General features: G+C 42.4%; 4 protein-coding genes across 6 annotated transcripts; 1 reads left to right on the top strand and 3 right to left on the bottom strand.

Annotated features, from left to right (window-relative positions):
* Positions 1–1,824: 1,824 nt before the first annotated feature.
* On the top strand, positions 1,825–4,462 carry LOC146288220 (protein FAM3B-like). The gene is made up of 8 exons (XM_084698551.1): positions 1,825–1,876; positions 2,173–2,328; positions 2,422–2,551; positions 2,846–2,898; positions 3,036–3,086; positions 3,281–3,368; positions 3,642–3,774; positions 3,953–4,462. The coding sequence occupies exons 1-8, from the start codon at positions 1,846–1,848 to the stop codon at positions 4,034–4,036; spliced, it is 726 nt and encodes a 241-aa protein (XP_084554677.1). The 5' UTR covers positions 1,825–1,845; the 3' UTR covers positions 4,037–4,462.
* tmprss2 (transmembrane serine protease 2) lies at positions 4,130–9,952 on the bottom strand. 3 transcript variants are annotated; one of them, XM_084698548.1, is made up of 14 exons: positions 9,933–9,952; positions 8,540–8,571; positions 8,083–8,284; positions 7,832–7,927; positions 7,432–7,548; positions 7,174–7,303; positions 6,663–6,770; positions 6,484–6,527; positions 6,013–6,181; positions 5,454–5,626; positions 5,151–5,246; positions 4,699–4,841; positions 4,413–4,562; positions 4,130–4,304 (listed from the first exon to the last, which is right to left on the bottom strand). In XM_084698548.1, exons 2-14 carry the CDS (start codon positions 8,552–8,554, stop codon positions 4,296–4,298), a joined length of 1,452 nt encoding a protein of 483 aa, XP_084554674.1. In that variant the 5' UTR covers positions 8,555–8,571; positions 9,933–9,952; the 3' UTR covers positions 4,130–4,295. The 3 variants fall into 3 exon arrangements, with proteins under 3 accessions (XP_084554674.1, XP_084554673.1, XP_084554675.1); XM_084698547.1 differs by lacking the exon at positions 9,933–9,952 and adding an exon at positions 8,793–8,909; XM_084698549.1 differs by lacking the exons at positions 6,013–6,181; positions 6,484–6,527; positions 9,933–9,952 and adding an exon at positions 8,793–8,896.
* Positions 9,953–10,565: 613 nt separating this feature from the next.
* acat1 (acetyl-CoA acetyltransferase 1) lies at positions 10,566–14,747 on the bottom strand. Its single transcript, XM_084698550.1, has 12 exons — positions 14,589–14,747; positions 13,900–13,947; positions 13,665–13,782; positions 13,356–13,451; positions 13,142–13,242; positions 12,747–12,890; positions 12,509–12,659; positions 12,326–12,421; positions 12,006–12,119; positions 11,586–11,650; positions 11,205–11,362; positions 10,566–10,958 (listed from the first exon to the last, which is right to left on the bottom strand). The coding sequence occupies exons 1-12, from the start codon at positions 14,637–14,639 to the stop codon at positions 10,838–10,840; spliced, it is 1,263 nt and encodes a 420-aa protein (XP_084554676.1). The 5' UTR covers positions 14,640–14,747; the 3' UTR covers positions 10,566–10,837.
* Positions 14,748–15,040: 293 nt separating this feature from the next.
* Positions 15,041–18,602, bottom strand: mmp30 (matrix metallopeptidase 30). The gene is made up of 10 exons (XM_084697900.1): positions 18,438–18,602; positions 17,925–18,169; positions 17,591–17,739; positions 17,328–17,453; positions 17,065–17,226; positions 16,667–16,886; positions 16,330–16,460; positions 16,077–16,236; positions 15,857–15,960; positions 15,041–15,731 (listed from the first exon to the last, which is right to left on the bottom strand). Exons 1-10 carry the CDS (start codon positions 18,540–18,542, stop codon positions 15,628–15,630), a joined length of 1,506 nt encoding a protein of 501 aa, XP_084554026.1. The 5' UTR covers positions 18,543–18,602; the 3' UTR covers positions 15,041–15,627.
* Positions 18,603–19,297: the final 695 nt, after the last annotated feature.

The raw sequence follows: 19,297 nt of genomic DNA, 5'->3' as shown, positions 1-19,297 counted from the left end.
GGGAACGTAGTCTGCCGTATGACCTTTGGTCTGTTTACATTGTTTAAGAGCACGGCAAACAACCCTAGGTGGGGCTGGCCAAGCTGCACCCCTGGCTCAATACTGGTTGACCTGCAAAACCAGTAAGAGTGCTGATGTTCACCGCAAGCACATGATTCTGGCGTGTCGTAAAGACTCACACTGCTCCGAGACTCTATGAGGCTTGACGCGTGACATCGACCTCACGAAAGAACGGGAGGGAAAAAAATAAACCCATAACTGCCCAGTAACAGGCCGGTCTTTCCTCATTGGCTGTGGAGGAATGTACGTTGGATGGATCGTAGCCTTTGGACTAAATGACACATGCAGTTTTGATCTATACACACACAGGCAGGCTTACAGTACTGTGCACATCCACTCACACACAGACACACATACACACACAGACACAACCACAAAAACATCCACACACAGACACAACCACACACACATACACACACACGCACACAGTGCTGGTGAGAAGCAAGAATCATAGTCAGTTTCATAACCGGCAACACTTTCAGCTCTATCAGAATATGATCATAATGATAGAGGAGCATTGAAAATCTATATTCTGTAAGGTTGATAGGTTTCCATTCACATAACTCAAATGTTGCTTTGCTTAATCTCCTGCAAATGTAAACCATTTTCAAAAAGCCCAAACTAAGAAAGAGAGAAGACAATGAAAGGAAAGTTTGCTGTCATCATTTTCTTCACTGTAACACCATTCTGCAGTTCCAATACCAGGGGATTTATTCTGGTCACATTGTAACCAAACTAGTCATAGAGCAGCATGCCTTTCACCCTCCAGACACAACGTGATGGTTCTGAGTCACGCTGAGCCGCTTCCTGTGTCTCTCCTGTGGACCGTCACGCTCCCGTGTGGTCAGTGGGGAGGGGGGGGCACAGTTCTGTACTTAAACATGCAACACAAACCCTGCTCCTACATATTCTAAACGTACCGCGGGGCCCCTACTAGCACGCCAGCACTGCCACTCGTCTACGCGGAGGGCTCATTTAGCGGTCGTTGAGCGTTTGTTTGTCAACACACCAGGGTTCCCTCGCCTTCCCACGCCTCGTTGAGTCGTTTGAGAGGCAACGGAAAAAGCAAATAGATGAGAGGCGGTCCCCCGGTTGGGATGATGCGACAAGGGCCCTCATGGTAAACGGGCATCCATTCAAATGAGTGGCTAATTGCAGCATCTGTTAACCCATTGAAGAGGTGTCAGTGCAGTGTCATGGGTCTGTTAATTGGTACAAACAGGTAGCAGATGCAGGCTCAGGGCCTGAGCATCTGCCAATTAGCAAGCCAACCTCCATGAGCAGTGATTAGGCAACCATACTGATGGAAAGGAGAGAAGAGGAGCTAAGAGGGCAAATTGTGGCCATAGAAGAAGGAGGTGGATAAAGTATTGGCGTGTGTGCATGTGTTGTACTTTCTCAATAATAGCTACGGAAAATAAACAGTAAATATATAGATCCTTCCAATGTACCTGAAATTATTTTTGTCAAGAATCCATATCATGCTTTTGTTTTGCAAATGTTAGAACACCCCCTTCAGGTAAAGTTGAGTAATGCACAACCGTCTGTATCTGAACTGTGGTCTTTATCATTAAATGTATTCAATTAAACTGAATGCCACTTTCTTGCAGAGCATTTAGAAATATGTTATCATGTTCAATACTTTTAAACAAAGTATTGGGTATTCAACTGTTTGTTTTGACCTATTGCACCTGTCCTGGAGGTAAAAAAGGTTTTATGGCCCTCTGTCATCATGGGTTGGTAAAGAGTAAGGAAGCACGGAACAGTCACCTGATAAAGGGAGCCATGGCAGCCTGCTCTTCTCGTCATTTGTGGAGTAAGTTATACGGTAACACTAAAATTCTTACTACGGTAAGAATTACCAAATGATTGGAAGAAGATCAAATACGTTTACCTTATTGGGTATTTAGAGTACCACAGGAAAGGTTGTGAAATCACGCTCAAGGAAATGAAAGCAAGCGACAGCCAACCCCCCAAAAAAGCATGTGGATTTCCTTGTATTTCAGTGTTATTTAATGTGAAGTTTACATGAATGTGTGTGCGTGTATGTTTGTGTGTGTATGTTTGTGCGTTCTATGTATGTGTGTGTGTGTGTGGGGGGGGGGGTTACAGATTTCCTAAAAACAGCGGGGTTTGTTTTTTGCTGTGTTTTCGCCTGGTACTTTGGAACAGCAGCTTCCAATTTAGTCTGTGAATGGTCTAACAACCGGTTCATCTCTGTGTCAGTGGCTAGACTCCACACAGACAATAGACCTCAACAGAAACCAGGTAAGACCAGGACTGTTTGAAATTCCGCACATTTAATTTCAACCTCTTAAACTGCAGAGCAGAAATGCATAGCACAAATTGCTCTGTTTAAAGCTGGAGTTCCTGTGCCAAGGAGACAGAAGTGCAACCGTTGGTCCAAGTGTCCACCTGGGAAGTTTGCCTTCCAGATACTTAGTGGTGGAGGGATCCAAAAACAGCCCAAAATCTGTTTTGAGAATGCAATGTCAGTGTTGAGTAATGACTTAACCCTTGTTTTATCTTCGGGTCATTCTGACCCATCAGTCATTGTGACCCACCGTCGTATTGCGACAACTTTACCGCATACAAAAACAAAGTGAAGCATTTTCTTTTAACCGTTGGGCTGTCTCAGACCCCCCACATTGCGAAGGTTAAAATACAATTATTTATATTTGTTTTAGTATTGGGTAAAATTGGGTTAATTTGTTTAAAAGAAACAGTTGGCCTTCCTTCAAACCAAAATGCTGAGTCTGTAAAGTGATCTTTATTGTTTCCCTAGGATTATTGATGGACATAATGCTGGTAGAGGGATCAACATTGCAGCAGTTGATGGTAACAAATTGCTTTGTTTTCTATACAAATGGCAACTTTTTCCAACTATTTCCTCATGTCATGTGAACACTGTGAACACTTTGAAGACACACCTTGATGTGGTCCATCCTCATATTGAAAACATGTTGTCCACACAGCATCATCAGGAGAGAAGATAGACAGTGCTTCTTTTAACATGTGGCAAGGAGGTACTGCTACAATACTATGCTATAACAGCCACAAACAAATGTATGTTTGGTAGTCAAAACTTAAACTTAAAACTTTACTATTTCTGTGTACAGATGTCTAAATTAGTAATAGAGTTACTCATTACTGGGTCCCAACCTACCAACTCCTTCACATTACTTTCTCACGTGGCTGTCGATTTCTTGTTGTCTTGCAGATAACTCCGGGGCATTGATCAACTTCCTCCACAAGATTTCTAATGGCTCTTTTATACTAATGGCAACTTATGATGAGGGAAGCACCAAGTATGTTTAACATCTCCATGACGAACTGTTGTAGTTAGAGTTGTAGTTCAAGACTTATATCCACAATTTTCTAATCAAGGATGTTTGTTTCGCCCATGAAAAACCATTCTGTTTTACATCAAAGGACTTTGTATACCCTATTATGAAATACTTACATAACACTAAAATATTAGGCCTGTGCTAAATTAGCCTAACGCTAACTTTGTATTGCTTAATTCATTACCAACAACATTATCTGCAAGCTTTTCTCAAAGACCTTTTCTTTCCACACAGGCTGAAGCCAGAAGCAAAGAAGGAAATAGAAAGCCTAGGAAGCACTATCATTGGAAAAATTGGCTTTCGTTCCAGCTGGGTCTTCTTGGGGTCTAAAGGATTCCCTATTCCTGAAGACATTAATAAAGAAAAGGTAAAGGCTACTGTACACTAATATGTAGATTTGTTATTTGTTCTTCCTTTCACCACCTGAAAATGCAGGATAAAGTACTACTGTATCACTGCTGATAATATCCTACTGGGCCCACAGAATGTACCCCTTTGTTGTGACAATGTGAGTGACAGTGACAGTTTTGTTGTTGGTTTCACAGATACTCTACAGTAACAGGAAGACTAACAGATACCCTGGCTGGCCTGCAGAAGTACAGATTGATGGATGTGTTGGGCACATTTAAAAACATTATTCTTAATTAATGTTATTTTAATTTTTTTTACTGAATGAGAATTATTTTGAATTAGAATTAGAATGAGACACATGCTCCTCAAACTACTTTTGTCAGTATACAACTTTTATAAATACTTTGTAATCTCATAAGGGTCATCAAATAAGTCAAATAACATACAGTATCTTTATCAAACATGGAAAAAATACACTTTCCCTGAAAAATTCAAGTCAACAGGCACTGGAATGTTCCACGTTCATTGGCATCTCCATTAGTTGTTCTGTAAAGATAGATGTAGAACTAATAAAACAAACATACTGCAAAGTAATGTATTTAATGTAACTGTCTGATATTTTCTATTGCAGTTTTTTGTGATATAACTTTTTACCTTTAGTTGTGTATATGTCCAATCAAGAAAATCGGTTACATTTCCATAAATTCCTGGCTTGTTCCTTTGTGCACACCCTATTCCCCAGCTAGTGTCCCCAACCAGCCACCATAGAACATCCTTGACGACAAGAGGTCCTCCACTGTCCCCCTGCAGAACACAACACAAATTATTATTATTATGGGATTATGACAAGAAAATATTGAAATATATATGAAAATATTATTACAGTAGTATAGCTCATTTGTGTGTGTGTATATATAGGTGTGTGTGTGCCTTATCTGACCTGACATGAGTCCACCCCTCCTGACAGTTTTCCAGCACAGATCATGGAACTGGTAACCTGTCCGCCATATACCTCTGGTCTGTTACAGGTATCGGTCCTGTATATAGTCACCTGGGCCTGCATCAGGTTGTTGGAGGCTGACTCTGGAGTTGAAAACCAATATCATTATTGTTTTATGATATACTTTCTTGTTATGATAGCTTGATATAACGGCAAGTATTATATAGGATGGTTGTTCCAATCCCTGTTGTCACTGCTCTGTCACAGCATTCAGAATGACAACTGTACATGATGTCTGATCCTTGTATGCTCTTGATTAGTCTAACCCACAAAATTGACACCAGCAAATCAACCCCAAAAGAGCCCATTTATTTTATCGTAATTTTGTTGTAGTTTCCCCAAGTCTAATCAAAGTGGTTGGAAGAATGAGTGATGTATGCATTCTGGTGTACCTCCACTCCTCAAAGACCCCCATCCAGAGATCCAGGCTTGTCTTTCAGGAGTCAAGTCCAACCCAACGTTGGGCAAACAAACTGGTCTCACCGTATCTAACACATAAGAGAGTACATGGAGTTAGAGCACTCAACCTTTGGATACATTTGAAGAATGTTTAACTTGTGTATTTATTGTATATATAAAAAATACAAATAAACATTTTTCATCCACAATTCAAATACAATGTGAAGATTTGAGTTATTACTGTATCTGTGTATATCTCTAATGCGCATGAACTTTTGAAGTTGGCAAGTGCTTACCTGACATTGTTAGAGGCCTGGAGAGTTTCATCAAAGCAATATCATTGTCATTGGTGTTTCGGTCATACTTTTCATGAGCAATGATACGACTGACTGAATTGCCAGCGGCAAAGTGCATTTCATACAAAGTCAGATAGCCAGCGTACACTTTCCAAAGACCAGGACTGGAAAACCTACCAATGACATGAAGGAAGGAGTAAATAACAATGTGAGACCAATAACGATAAACGTCAAGATAAATCCAACTTCAACCAAAGCCATACTTGAAAACCAGCTACAAGACATACGATCATACATAGCATCAAGTCCAATAATCAGGGTTGACCTCTCAGAGAGCAATCCAAGACAGCTACATTTGGGAAACACCCCCCTCCAAGAAAGAATTCATCCCATTTTAAGGAGCAGACGGAAGGCCAAGTAACAAAGTCAGACTCACTTTTCCACACAGTGAGCTGCAAATAACAAAGTCAGACTCACTTCTCCACACAGTGAGCTGCAAGTAACAAAGTCAGACTCACTTCTCCACACAGTGAGCTGCAAGTAACAAAGTCAGACTCACTTCTCCACACAGTGAGCTGCTGTGAGGATCCACTCCGAGCTGATAATGGAGCCCCCACACAGGTGCTGGTCCTGGACCTGCAGGCTGACTTGCCATGGCCAGGCACCCCTGGATGCTATCTCCCCCCCTACGATGCGGGTCCTGGGGGCCGCAGTGCTCTCCCCACAGTCTGGAGACACACAAACAATCATTACCAAACGCAACCATATGGCACAGGTCTGTCATTTAAATCTGACCTCTAGCAGAAAAACACTATTCCTCCATCTGCTACAGGGTACACAGGGTCGTGTGTTGAGGAATTGGCTCTGCTGCTCTTCTCTCAAGCTTTGAGCTTTCCACCGCAAAACAAAACCTCGTTTAAAGGACAGTTAGCTAATTCCCCATTAATAGCACCTTGGGGAGTGTGTACTATGCTCCTAACCTCATGTGTCATGTGACAGGATGTGAGACAGCAGTACAGTAATAACTCACCTATGCACCTTAGACTGACTGCTCTGTTGGCTTGGCAGAAATTACTGGAAGAGGAAACATCCTAGTGAGGGTTTAATTTGCCTGTACAGAACATTCTGATCCTGTTTATGAGTCCCTCACGATGCAGCAGGAATATCTATAGAAAAAAGCGCTTTGACTGAGAAATGTAATCAACTTACGTGCTTAGTTGTGCCTGTACATAAGGGCCCGGGTGATAACCAGGATTCAATGTCAGATAGCCGTTATAGGAGGCAGAGCTTACTGAGGTCGAACTGACATAACTCTCCCTGAAGAGACAAACAGGTACATGGTCAGCGCACTCTTGAAAACTGGTACACATTATTTAGACACTGTACCCTTTATATATCTTATAGAAACTCTTGTTACGCATTATCAGCACAGTGTGTGTCATGGAGCTAATTTACATTTAGTCATTTAGCAGACGCTCTTATCCAGAGCAACTTACAATAAAGTACAGGGACATGAGACAAGTAGGGTGAAGTGCCTTGCCCATTTTTCACGGCCGGGAATCAAACCGGCAACCTTCTGGTTAATAGATCGAGACTTTTCGATCTAGATCATTTACTTGTATGATCATGCAATCACTTGGCCTTTGGACATGTGTGTATCTTGGACAAAGTAATGCTGCCACACCTAAACATTTGTGTGTTTCTCAGAAGGCTGACTCACTTCTTGTACCCAATCTGCTGGCATGTAGCTTGACCGTATTGGTCATTCCAGGAGTCAGAGCAGACAGGCTTCCATGTCTGGCTCTCTGACGAGTACCCCTGCAGCAGGAAGTTTGTTCCATGGAGACGAACTGGGGAGCACAGGTTGATGTTGGGAAAATAAAACATGATTGTAATCCTATTCACGGTCAATGATATCTGGTGTACATATGGCCAGACAGGGCTCAACAAGAGTGCGATGCTAGAAAAGGATTCTTACAGCAGTTCGATTCATCTTCTCCGTTTGGGCAGTCGTCTACGCCGTCACACCACTGGGAGGCACTGAGACACTTGCCTTTGTTCCCACAGGACTTTCCCATCAGACACTGGAACCACACTGGGAGAACACACACAGGAGACACGGCTTTGACATCCCTACTCTGACCTCCTCCACATCAAACGGTCACACACGTCATATGGTGCTTCACATTCGTGTTCAATTCAATTCATGAATTTATGAATTGAAGGAAGATTCATGAATCGTTTTTTTGTTGTGTTTGAGAAAAGGATGTTCTCCAGAGGACAGCCTTGAGTTAGATTACACCCGTCAGTATGAATGTAATGCAAGTGTATGCTGTGACAGGTAGTACAGTGCTATGCCGTGATTAACAAGTACGTACCGAAGTACCAGATTAGTACTCCTATCACCGCTAGGATAAGCAGGAGGACTATGACAGTGCACACTGCTGTTTTGCAGCAACTGTTCTTTCGGACCGCTGAAAGAGAAGGAATCAAAGCACACTGAGGTCTACAGTGGCCCTGGTCCAGAGGTAAACACTTGCCTGTATGTCCATTTACTGATTTGTTTATGATAACATGTCACACTGCCTTGCTTACATTTTTACATTTTTTATATTTGGAATTTGCATACCTTTCCTGGTTGGTGGGGGAGGTTGGACAGGAGTCATGGTTTGGTGTGTGTTGATGGGCTGTGGTGGGTACATTGGAACAGCAGAGGAGTGGTAGCTGGTCATTCCAGTTGGAGGAGCATATGGGGGGGGTCTCCCCTCCCCACTTTGAAACCCATAATTGATGTACTGCGGGCCATTTGTGGGCCCAGGCTGAGGACCGGGCTGTGGACAAATATGATCAAATGTAATAGTCCAGTTCATTATTATGTATACACGGTATTAGTATATAGGACAGGGTTAGGATAGGATCAACATATACTGTGCTATGAAATGTTCATAACTTTCAGTTGGAGAAAACGTCTAACGTCATTTGAACACTGGTGCTCCGGAACCTACGTTTATTTTCCTGTTCATGAACAATAATTAAAAACGTACACTAGATTGTCTGATGAGACTAGATTGTCTGATGAGATTTACCTGATAATATGCCATGTTGACAGTTCTTGTTTCTATTCAAAACATGACAAACAAGGAAAAGTAAAGGAGAGCAAATATGAAGATAAATTCAATTCTAAGTAGCACACCATTTCATTGATTGACGGTTACCAAGACACCGTGTTTACACCGCACACATTTCATTCCTCTCATCCTCATGAACCGTGATAAAGTTACTAATAAGTTACAACTAAGTTATATAAATAAAGGTATGAAAAAATCTAAGAATCAATACCTCACAACAAATGTTCCTTTCCAGTCCTAGCTTGATATCCTTCTTCTCTGCCTTCTCTGTCTAACTCAGTCCAGTCTTCCACTGTGCCAGGTAATCAACAGCCATGACCACACCTTCTCTGTGTGTGCATAGGCTGACCACTCAGGCCGTTCAAGTATTCCAGCCATTAGAAAGGTTGCGTTCTTTTTTCTAATGATGAAATGAACTTCACAGTACGAACCATGTGATATGGAAGTTATTGTATTATGTATGATTACATGAGGAAGTTGTGGCAGGGCATCACAAAGGTTTCACTGAACTGTAGTCATACTCAGTACAGTCGTTACAGGTTTAGTTCTAGCTCATTTATTTGTGAACACTTTTATGACATGGTTCATGGTTTATGACGTGATAGGAAAAGCAGTGTCACTATACACTAATTGATAGAAGAAAAGGGAGTGTTGTGCATTATAAAAAATGATCAATTATAAACAGGACAATAAAGTTAAAGTGAAAATACATTCAGGTAAACCTTGATTATTGGACGTATATATGTATGTATGTATGTATGTATGTATGTATGTATGTATGTATGTATGTATGTATGTATGTATGTATGTATGTATGTATGTCCTGTAGTAGGGAGTCAGATGGCTGAGCGGTTAGGGAATCAGGCTAGTAATCTGAAGGTTGCCAGTTCGATTTACGGCCGTGCCAAATGACGTTATGTCCTTGGGCAAGGCACTTCACCCTACTGGCCTCAGGGGGAATGTCCCTGTACTTACTGTAAGTCGCTCTAGATAAGAGCGTCTGCTAAATGTAAATGTAGCCAGTTTTTTTGTTGTAAAACATTGCCTTTTTGGTTCATTTGTCAGTAAAGTGGCACATAAAAAAAAGTTCCTACTTAGTTTCTCATGGCATGAAAACAATGACACAGTCTAGTCCGGAAGCAGCAACTCATAAAGTATCCATCCATGGAATCAGGGAAACAACTGGAATTAAACTTTATATTCTTAAGGACCATTCCTCTCTTGTGGTGACACTACTGCCTTCTTGCCTCAATTGAACAACCATTAAAAAACACAAATATATGTTCTCAGCAGGTTCCCCAGGGTTGGCTCAATGTTATCAACACAGAAAAGAAATGTAACAGATTCTTACCGGCATACTAGATGGTCTTCTCTTTCTGCCAATACGAACATTTCCTGATGTGTTAATCGATAACCAGGTGAATCATCATGGCCCATTTCTTCACGGTCACAATGGTGGTTGGACATGTCTGTAAACAAAACTGAGACCACGGGCCTTTGTTGCAGTTGCATAACTCCCTGTCAATAGTTAACTTAATGGATGCCATGTTCTCTGGCGGAGAAAGGAGGACAAACATATAAAGGCACGGGAACACTTGACTGTTCCTTTGGATGGGATTTCAGTCAAATGTTGAAGTGAGTCATTGTTCATTTATCTTTAGAAGCACACTTTCCAATATTCAGATCCACTCTCATTCCAATCAATGTCAGATGGTTGGAGAAAAACAGTGATTATCACCCCACAGCACCCTCCTGTGACCCAAATGTATAACAGGGAGGAAAACCTACAATAACAAGTAACCAACCTGCTCAAACAAGGCCTTAGTAGATTTACAATACTCAAATGGAATAGATTTACCATTTGCATGTTTACATATTGTACTACTATATATAGGTCATGTTTAGTGATATTTTAAGCAATGGGATTCCTATTTTACCAGTAGTAAGCCAAACCATCTCATATCACAACACAACAATACATACATCATTCATAAAAATTTATTCATCTTTCAAGTCCAAAAGTTCAACGGTAACCAGAAGTTATTTGCACACAGGAGTGTCTCAAACATGGAGTCATAATAATATCTGTTTGCATACAGTCATCTAGCCACAGTCACCTTTCAGGTACAGAGTTTGCTTCAGATAAATGACAAAGTGCTTGGAGTATTGTCATCTCAACCTAAAGTACATCGATGAAACAGACGTTCTACAGGCTGTCCTGATGAGGAGGCAGGAGTGGGTGGAGCTTGAGGTGTCCTACAGCTTCTGGATCAGGATGGAGGAGGCTCCGCCCCCACCGTTGCAGATCCCGGCGAGGCCGTACTGGCCGGCCTCCAGGTGGTGCACCATGTGTCCCACAATTCTTGTCCCTGACATCCTGTGTGGGCGGGAAATAAACAAAAAGTTGTCACATTCGTTTCAAACATGTTTGTGTCTCTTCTTTTCAACAAATTTTCAATACCATCCGTATTCTTCATGAAGGTAACACGTTTTACAATGCATACTGTATTCACAGTTTTTCACCAATGAAGTGGGTTGCCATGTATGCCAACTTATTATTAGTATTCCATCTGTGTCAACAGACTGACACCGTCTGTTAGAGGTTCGGGTTGGGTCTGCTTACCCAATAGGGTGTCCCAGAGACACAGCCCCTCCATTGACGTTGACCTTGGCGGGGTCGATGTCCAGCATCTTGATGTTGGCCAGGACCACCACGCTGAAGGCCTCGTTGATCTCCCACATGGTGATGTCCTCCTTCTTAACTCCACCTGCTTCCAGCACCTGTAGGGACCACACACACACACCTCATAAAGAGTAGCAGTGCCATTTCCATCTCTGACGCACAGCAGGACTTTCATGTCGCTGCTGTGCACTTCCCCTTGCTGCTGTTCCTAATGGTGACATCCTGTTAGCTCTAACACTGTGAGATGCCGTGAGGGCTGTTCTGGAACAGAGTTGTTCTCTTGGAAGGATTATCGGTGAAATGGACCATGCTCCAACTTACCTTTGGTACAGCAAATGCAGGAGCAATAGGGAAGTCAATAGGAGCAACGGCAGCATCAGCGAATGCTAGGGATAGGAGAACAGAACAGCTAATTAGGGTCTACACTCTAAGTAAACGAAACAATCCTCCAACTCGACAAACCAGGTCAGTCTGACCCTGAATGCGGCTCATCAGTTTAACCTTCATGGTAGTAGAGAATTAAGGTCAAAGTTCATTTTGAGACCCAGGAAAAGCTCCTGTCCCAAGAGTCTATTCTTTACAGACACCCTGTGTCACAGCATTCTTGTAACCTCAGCCTGGAGCCTGGGTTGTGTTGCGCATTTGTATTTAAGTGGATATATATATATGTGTGTGTGTGTGTGTGTGTGTGTGTGTGTGTGTGTGTGTGTGTGTGTGTGTGTGTGTTTCTAAGAGCCTTACAGACAATCCTGGCCAGTGGAGTGACGTTGAGTCTCTTTACTGCGTCTGCAGTCATGAGTACCAGAGCAGCCGCACCGTCGTTCAGTGTGCTGGCATTGGCTGCAGTTACTGTGCCTGGAATTACAACAAACCAATAAGAATGAACCTGTGAATCTCCGCACAGAGAAAGCCCTGTTTTCAATACACACATCAACTGAGGTTCACGTCTCGGTCCTCAAGCCATTTAAAGCTACAGTACCTATATTTGTGCAATCCTCATCACTTAATATTCTCGTCAACGTGCAAAGCACCGATTCAGGGATGTTTTTCTCTATATTTACCGTTCTCTTTCTGGAACACAGCCCTCAGCTTGGCGACTTTGCTGAAGTCCACACGCCTCCACTCCTCATCCTCTGACACAACAACGTCCGGCTTGCCTGTTGGTGAACAGTGCAGTATGCGATACGTGCTTCTAACCACAGGGATCCCAGCCAGGGAGAAAAGATAAAACTATCCGTGTTTACCTCTCTGGGGGATGCTGACAGGTACAATCTCTCTGGCGAGCACCCCAGCTTCCCACGCTGCTTTGCTGCGGGTGTAGGAGCTGATGGCGTAGGCATCCTGCTCTTCCCGGGTGATCTGGCTGTTCTTGGCTGTGTTTTCGGCACAGTTTCCCTACAGCAAACGAACAGAATGGTACTGTTTCTTCATAGACCGGTGGACCTATTTCTCCACTACACCGCCACAAAGACAGAGCAGTACCATGTGGAACTTGTTGTAGACATCGGTGAGGCCGTCCTTCACAATGATGTCCTCCACCTTCAAGCCTCCATAGGACGGGGTGTCTCTCCCCATCACGTAAGGGACGTTTGACATGCTCTCCATACCGCCGGCCACCATCACATCCTGACACCCAGGAAACAACACAGATCCAGCTAGTCAAATCATTTCATCGTCCTATATCAGACACAAATTGACATGAGATAAATCTAGGGGTCACAGAAACGGAAAGGATTATACAAACTGTGCAATCGGACAGTTTGGATTCTGTTCACCACAACCATAATAGGATATGTTAGTTAGGAAAAGTGATTGTGAAAAAAAAAAAAAAAAATCAGGTTTTTGATCTCTGTATTAGATTTGTATTTGTACATTACCTGGTGGCCACACATTAGACTTTGAGCAGCCAGCATGACAGACTTCATCCCTGACGCACAGACTTTGTTGATGGTTGTTGCTGGCGTGGAGAGGCTTAACCCTGGAAAGGCAAATTGTGTATAGGACCGGTTACAGTATGAGTTACACTGATCTAGTGTAAGGGGTTATCTGCATGTGAGTGTGTGGAAGCTTGCATGGTTTCTCTGATTTTACCTGCTCCCAGTAAGGCTTGTCTGGTGGGGGCTTGTCCCTCCCCTGCCTGCAATACGTTGCCCATGTATACTTCCTTCACCTCCTCTGCTGGTATACCTAAACACAGACAGCATCCTATCAGGTGCCTGCACACACCTAGCTTCATCAAGCATGAAGATTAACCTTTCTACTTAGGTTAGATTTGCAGTATTTGTAGTTTTGCCATTGTAAAAGGGCATAACTACAGCTGCCAGTGAATCAATTACAGAATTTCAACAATCAGATTCATCTCAAATAGTTATGCTCTCTTTGTTCCGGTTCTGTTCTTACCTGCTTTTTCGACAGCTCCTTTGATGGCAATGGAGCCCAGCTTGGTGGCAGGTACTGCTGACAGGCTTCCTCTGAAGGACCCCATTGGGGTGCGGACCGCACTAACGATGAACACTTCCTGTGATGGAGCATCAAGGTTTGTATACTATTCATTTGATTTTTGTCAAGGTAACCACCAGTTCAACAAAACTATACAAAACAATGGGACATCATTCTATTGCTGTTGTAGACTTACATTTAGTGAAGGGCGAGATGAGTAGGTCCTTGAAAGGTACTTTTGAGTCTGTAAGGGCAGAGGATATTAGACCGTGTTTGATAACATAACAGCACGCTCAAGCAGTGTTGGAAACTTGCAAAACCAAGGTAGCTAACGCATATTTGTTTTGACTTAACATTAAACTAAACTCATATGCTATTTATGTTCTTACATTTGACTAAAGACAGTTGTAATGTAGCACGGTTGACTCTACTTACATAACATGAATAAACACATTGCTTTTAATTAAGATCATTTCAAAACCTAAGATGGCATGATATCATTTTTTCCTGACAGTTTACGATGCCCTTAATATGATTAAAAACATTTTATACATTGATCAACTAAAAAATCTAAAATGCCTTCTTTAAGTGTAATCTAGCTAGCTAGGTAGCTAGCTAAACGTTAGCTGTTTGTAATGCTGTGTTAAAGTATACAATTTTTGGCTGTAAAAACTAGACGTAGGGTCAAGGCAATACAATTATGACAGCTAAGGTCTTCACAATGGGTTTTGTCAGTAAAAGTCAAAACAATAGACTACAGTCCTACGCAGCCCTAGCTACTTGTACTTATACATAGCATGTTGTTGGTATACTGTAGTATCGTTGAAGAGACCAGAGCTTCCTTCCCTGTAAACTGACCCCAATTAGATGACACAATGCACTTACCAGGTGCCTGCAAAACTGAGTCCGCATGGTTAAAAGTCCACTTGATGACATAATATTATACTGAAAAACTGTTCCTAATTTGTAGGAGCTGTTTCACCTTCAGCAGTGCAGTGGAGGGCCAAACCAACCAACCAATCAAAGTAAGAGGTGTCTCCTCCTACGTAACTTGCTCTGTATTGTGGTTCTTGTAGTTTAATCGTCACTCGCGACTTCCACCCATCACCCACAAATGTCATATTACTTCACATGGTAAGTCTTATATACCACTCCTTTTTTTCATGTATGAATGGAATTATTGTCTTTATTCTATTTTATATCCAAAGCCATTCATTTGAAACTATATCTGGACAAAAAATCAGCCTTCTGGACACTGGCCATTCATTTGTGAAGAAGTTTCTAATAGTTCCTTATTGCTTTGAAAGTACCAAGTCAATAATGTCAGTTTCCAAATATAAGTTCGAGACAAAATCAAAGTTTTTATTACAGATCAGTAAGGTGCAGGTGTCTGATACACTCAAGCTGAGCATCTCAGAAGACTGGACATAGAATACAGGAATGAAGGGCAGTTAAATAGTTTCTCAATATGGGAGGTTTTAGAAACGTCAGGGCGGTGACAATGAACATAGCTTTGCAAGCACAGAAAGAAGACGGCACATTCATGGCGCTAGATAGCTTTATTCAGTCTTTAGATAGGGCTCCTAGAAATGGAGCCTCCATCCAGTTGCAAGATTCATTAATGTAATGAGAAAGCAATTGTATTAATTTACATTTACATTTTACATTTAGTCATTTAGCAGACGCTCTTATCCAGAGCGACTTACAGTAAGTACAGGGACATTCCCCCTGAGGCAAGTAGGGTGAAGTGCCTTGCCCAAGGACACAACGTCATTTGGCACAGCCGGGAATCGATCTAGCAACCTTCAGATTACTAGCCCAGTTCCCTAACCGCTCAGCCATCTGACTCCCCATAATTAATTCATATTTGTTCTGGTCTTAAACGAGAAGTATACTGTGCACATGGGTTGAGGGTGCTGATTTCCTAGTAGCAGTTAAGCCACCCGTAGTTAAGCAGAACACGGACCACTCTCTTTGTTGGGTAATAGTATTCTGTTTGCTTGGCGCCGTCTGAGAAGTACAAGTAACCTGAGGGAACAGGTTTACACAGGTTAAGACTGGTACATTGTTTTGCCCTGTGTACCTGTAGAGTTTTGGCTGTTGCTGATTGGGGATGATTGTTCTAGAATATGGAGGCCAACTTTATCACTTACCATAGTTTTCAAAAGCAGCATCCACCTTGTAGCCAATGCCAGGAAAGTCACGGCGGATGAGTCTAGGGTATCCACGGTCCATTTTGCCTTTCCTTTCATTGAAACTGTGGCAACAACAATGTATATTTATCCCACTGCAGTGTGGCACAACTCATTTGTTGGCAAAACTCAACTCAAAATCCCTTGATTTTCTGCAAAATTCCTCTCAGTAATCACTAACCTCCAGTATCTGCCGCTCACAAACAGGAGTGTCTTTCCAGTGTACGCCACATGGACAGCGGCATCTATCTTTTTCACCGATGAGGGAAAGCCAAAGTTGGACAGAGATTTGGGATAGCCTGGGAGCATGGTGTTGCCTCTGATACCCCAGTAATGATCTCCTAGGGAATGACATGGTTGAAAGAAGATGAGAATCTCTGTGTATTTGTGTGTAACTACACACAAGCAGTGCCCGACATACTGTAGTGTTGTACCTTCAAAGAAGTAGGCAATGTTTCTTTTCTTGTATTCATATGCAGCATCGATGGAGTTGATTTGTGGCCAAATGGATTTCACAGGCCGTGACGTCACACCAGTTGAATAACCATTCTTTTTCCAGAAATACCTTTTTAAACAGAAATATTGTTTTAGTGTGGCAACACGTCCTGACATTCCTGGGATTCTTGAAAATCAACGACAATCTAGTTGTTTTACAATGGGGAAATGATGTAATTACTTATTTGAAGATTTGAACAGTTAGAATTGTGTCAAAAGAATCAATCGTCTCTTTCGGTAGAGTGACTGTTTAGGACAGTGCAGTCTGTGTCTCACCCATTCTTGAAGAAGTAAAGCTCGTTTTGAATAGAAGTTACTGCGTCAAAGACAAGATTCCTGTCGCATCTTACTGGAGGGTCTGGTCTGGGCTCAGGGTTTGGATTGGGTTGAGGTTTGGGGTCTGGCTTGGGTTGAGGTTTGGGTTGAGGTTTGGGGTCTGGCTTGGGTTGAGGTTTGGGTTGAGGTTTGGGATCTGGTTGAGATGGTGTTCGAACACCTGAGTAAGGGAGACAATACAAGATTGAGGTTATCTATCATCACTGTTCATACTGTGAACAGTCATGATACAAGTGTCATCAGATGAAATGCAAACATCACCATTGAGTAACAAAATCAGCCATGGCTGAATGGAAGTGCCTTCTCCACAAAGTATTCTGACAGTACAAGATGCTTACCATACAAAGCCTGTACTCCACGTGTGTCATCAGCAGGTAGCTTGTAACCCTGAGTTCTCACATATTGATAGGTGGGGAACATCAGGGCTGAGCGGTCACGTGAGTGGTCAAGTCCCAGAGCATGGCCAAACTCATGAGCAGCCACTAAGAACAGGTTAATCCCTGTGGACCGTGATGAAAACGAGGTGTAAACCATGTGTCTTACATGGATTGATGTGGAAAAGCATGGAAGTAGACTGCCACCGCTGCTCAGATTCACCTACCTCTGTCGCTCAGAGACCAGGCCTCGTCCTCATCAAAGTGTGTGTCACCCCCTTCACCTTCTCCCGGGGAGCTGGCATGGGCAAGCACCCCACTCGGACCATCAAATGGAGAAAAGTCGCCGTGGTCTGGATGTGAGTGTAAAATTGTTGTTTTTGTTTACTGATTTGGATAACTGGAACATAACAGTAGTTCTACAGTATGAATATATACATAATATACTGTATAGACAGTACAGTATATATAGGAGATGAGCAGAACTCACTCCTGGCTTTGAACAGGATCATAATGTCTGCTGTGCCACTGTACGTCTGTGTAAAGTCCAGGGGGATGACGTCGCTGTAGAGCTTGAAAGCCTCAGCAATGATTGTATCCACCTGACTTCTGCTCAGGTCTGACGTGTACTCAGTTATCCTAAAGGAAAATGACATGTACAGTAAGCACATCCAACCACTCGTGTTCGTTTTAACTTGCATCTCCCATTACTTTTGATTTAAACATATTTAGTTTTCGCTACTTTGCGCAGAAATATTCAATAATCAATATTCATTTCTGGCTATTCCATAAAGGTCTCCAATATCACAAATGTCTTTATCTACCTGTAAGTAACAACACTCTTCTCCCAGCGCGGTTTTCCCCAGAAGTGTCCGTATCTGGCCAGGTCTGGGACACCACAGCGGGGCTTAGACATCACCTCTAGGGTATTGGTGTCGAGCTTGCCTGTCACCTCCAGACCAAAGAACTCTTGCATGCTCTCCAAACTCTCTTCAAAGGAACCCACCGTGATCTGTCTGGCTTGTGCGTCAGAAGGACCAGGAATGGAATAGAATTGGGATAGATATACCTGGAACATATGCAGCGAATTGTTGATGTAGAAAAGAAATTGCTCCTGAACATGGGGTTTACACTGCTGTCTGAGGATAAAGTCCTCCTAAATGTACACCACCAAATTGTGAATAACTGTGCTTGACCATGCTAGTGGCATGGCAGAAGCCAGAATTATTTTAACTGAAAATTTGATTTAAAAACTTTACTCAATCATAAAACATGCATTTAGTAAAATACTAAATAGCAAGTAAAAAGGAAAAGTATAGAATGAATACATGTTTTACCTCTGCTCTTGACTGTTCATCTGGGCTTTGAGTAGTACTGGGGGCAGCTTCGCACAGAGTCAAAACCACCACAGATATTAACGTAGTAACCACTGCACGCTCCATAATTACAACCTTTTCCTGCTGCCGAAAAGAAGGTCTGGTTGCCTCTCACCCTCTCATAGCCCCCCTATATAACCCAACTCTTTGGAATTACACATACGAGGGGGTGGAGATAGATGTTGGTTAATTGCCTCAAATTACCCATATCCCCTGTGTAAGTTTTGAGGTTTTCCCCTGCATGGATTGGACAATAAGCTGCATTCCAGGAACTGTCTGAACAGGCCCTACATACGTAACGATGAATCAACTACGTGACGCGTGGGATGAAGAGGGGAAGAAGTCAACTTAAGGAAGCTCTGTGATGTGTTGAGCTGGTGAAATGGTGATTTTTCAACTTCAGAACAAAAGGTAAACACAAGCATGGAACAGGCAGGACTGGCATGACTTCTGGGCAGAGCTCTTTATCAGCAACAAAAACTCAATGTTGATCAACTCAATACACTCTGTCGGCAGCAGATGGAGTCCTTGAACCTAATAAGAATTGACATTTTGAATAATTTACAATATTGAACTTCAAAGGTGTGAATGGTGTTTATATAATAATGGTAACATTATTTGATAGCCTTCCCAAATCAAATTCTGTGACCAAACACCTCACTCTCTGTCAAAGTTAGATACAAGATTGTTACTGTACCGTGGGTTTTCGGGAGTGTGTACCAGTGTATAATGATTTGGTCAGTGGAAATCAAGATTTCAAATGAATATTCAATAGTCATATTTTGAGGGGTGAATGTGACGTGCAGGGTAACCTGAAGACT

Source organism: Hypomesus nipponensis, chromosome 5 (assembly GCF_054491055.1).
Source record: "Hypomesus nipponensis isolate SF chromosome 5, ASM5449105v1, whole genome shotgun sequence".
Classification (NCBI taxonomy): Eukaryota; Metazoa; Chordata; class Actinopteri; order Osmeriformes; family Osmeridae; genus Hypomesus; species Hypomesus nipponensis.
Note: the sequence above shows the minus strand (reverse complement) of the source record. Positions and strands in the feature narration are given on the sequence as shown.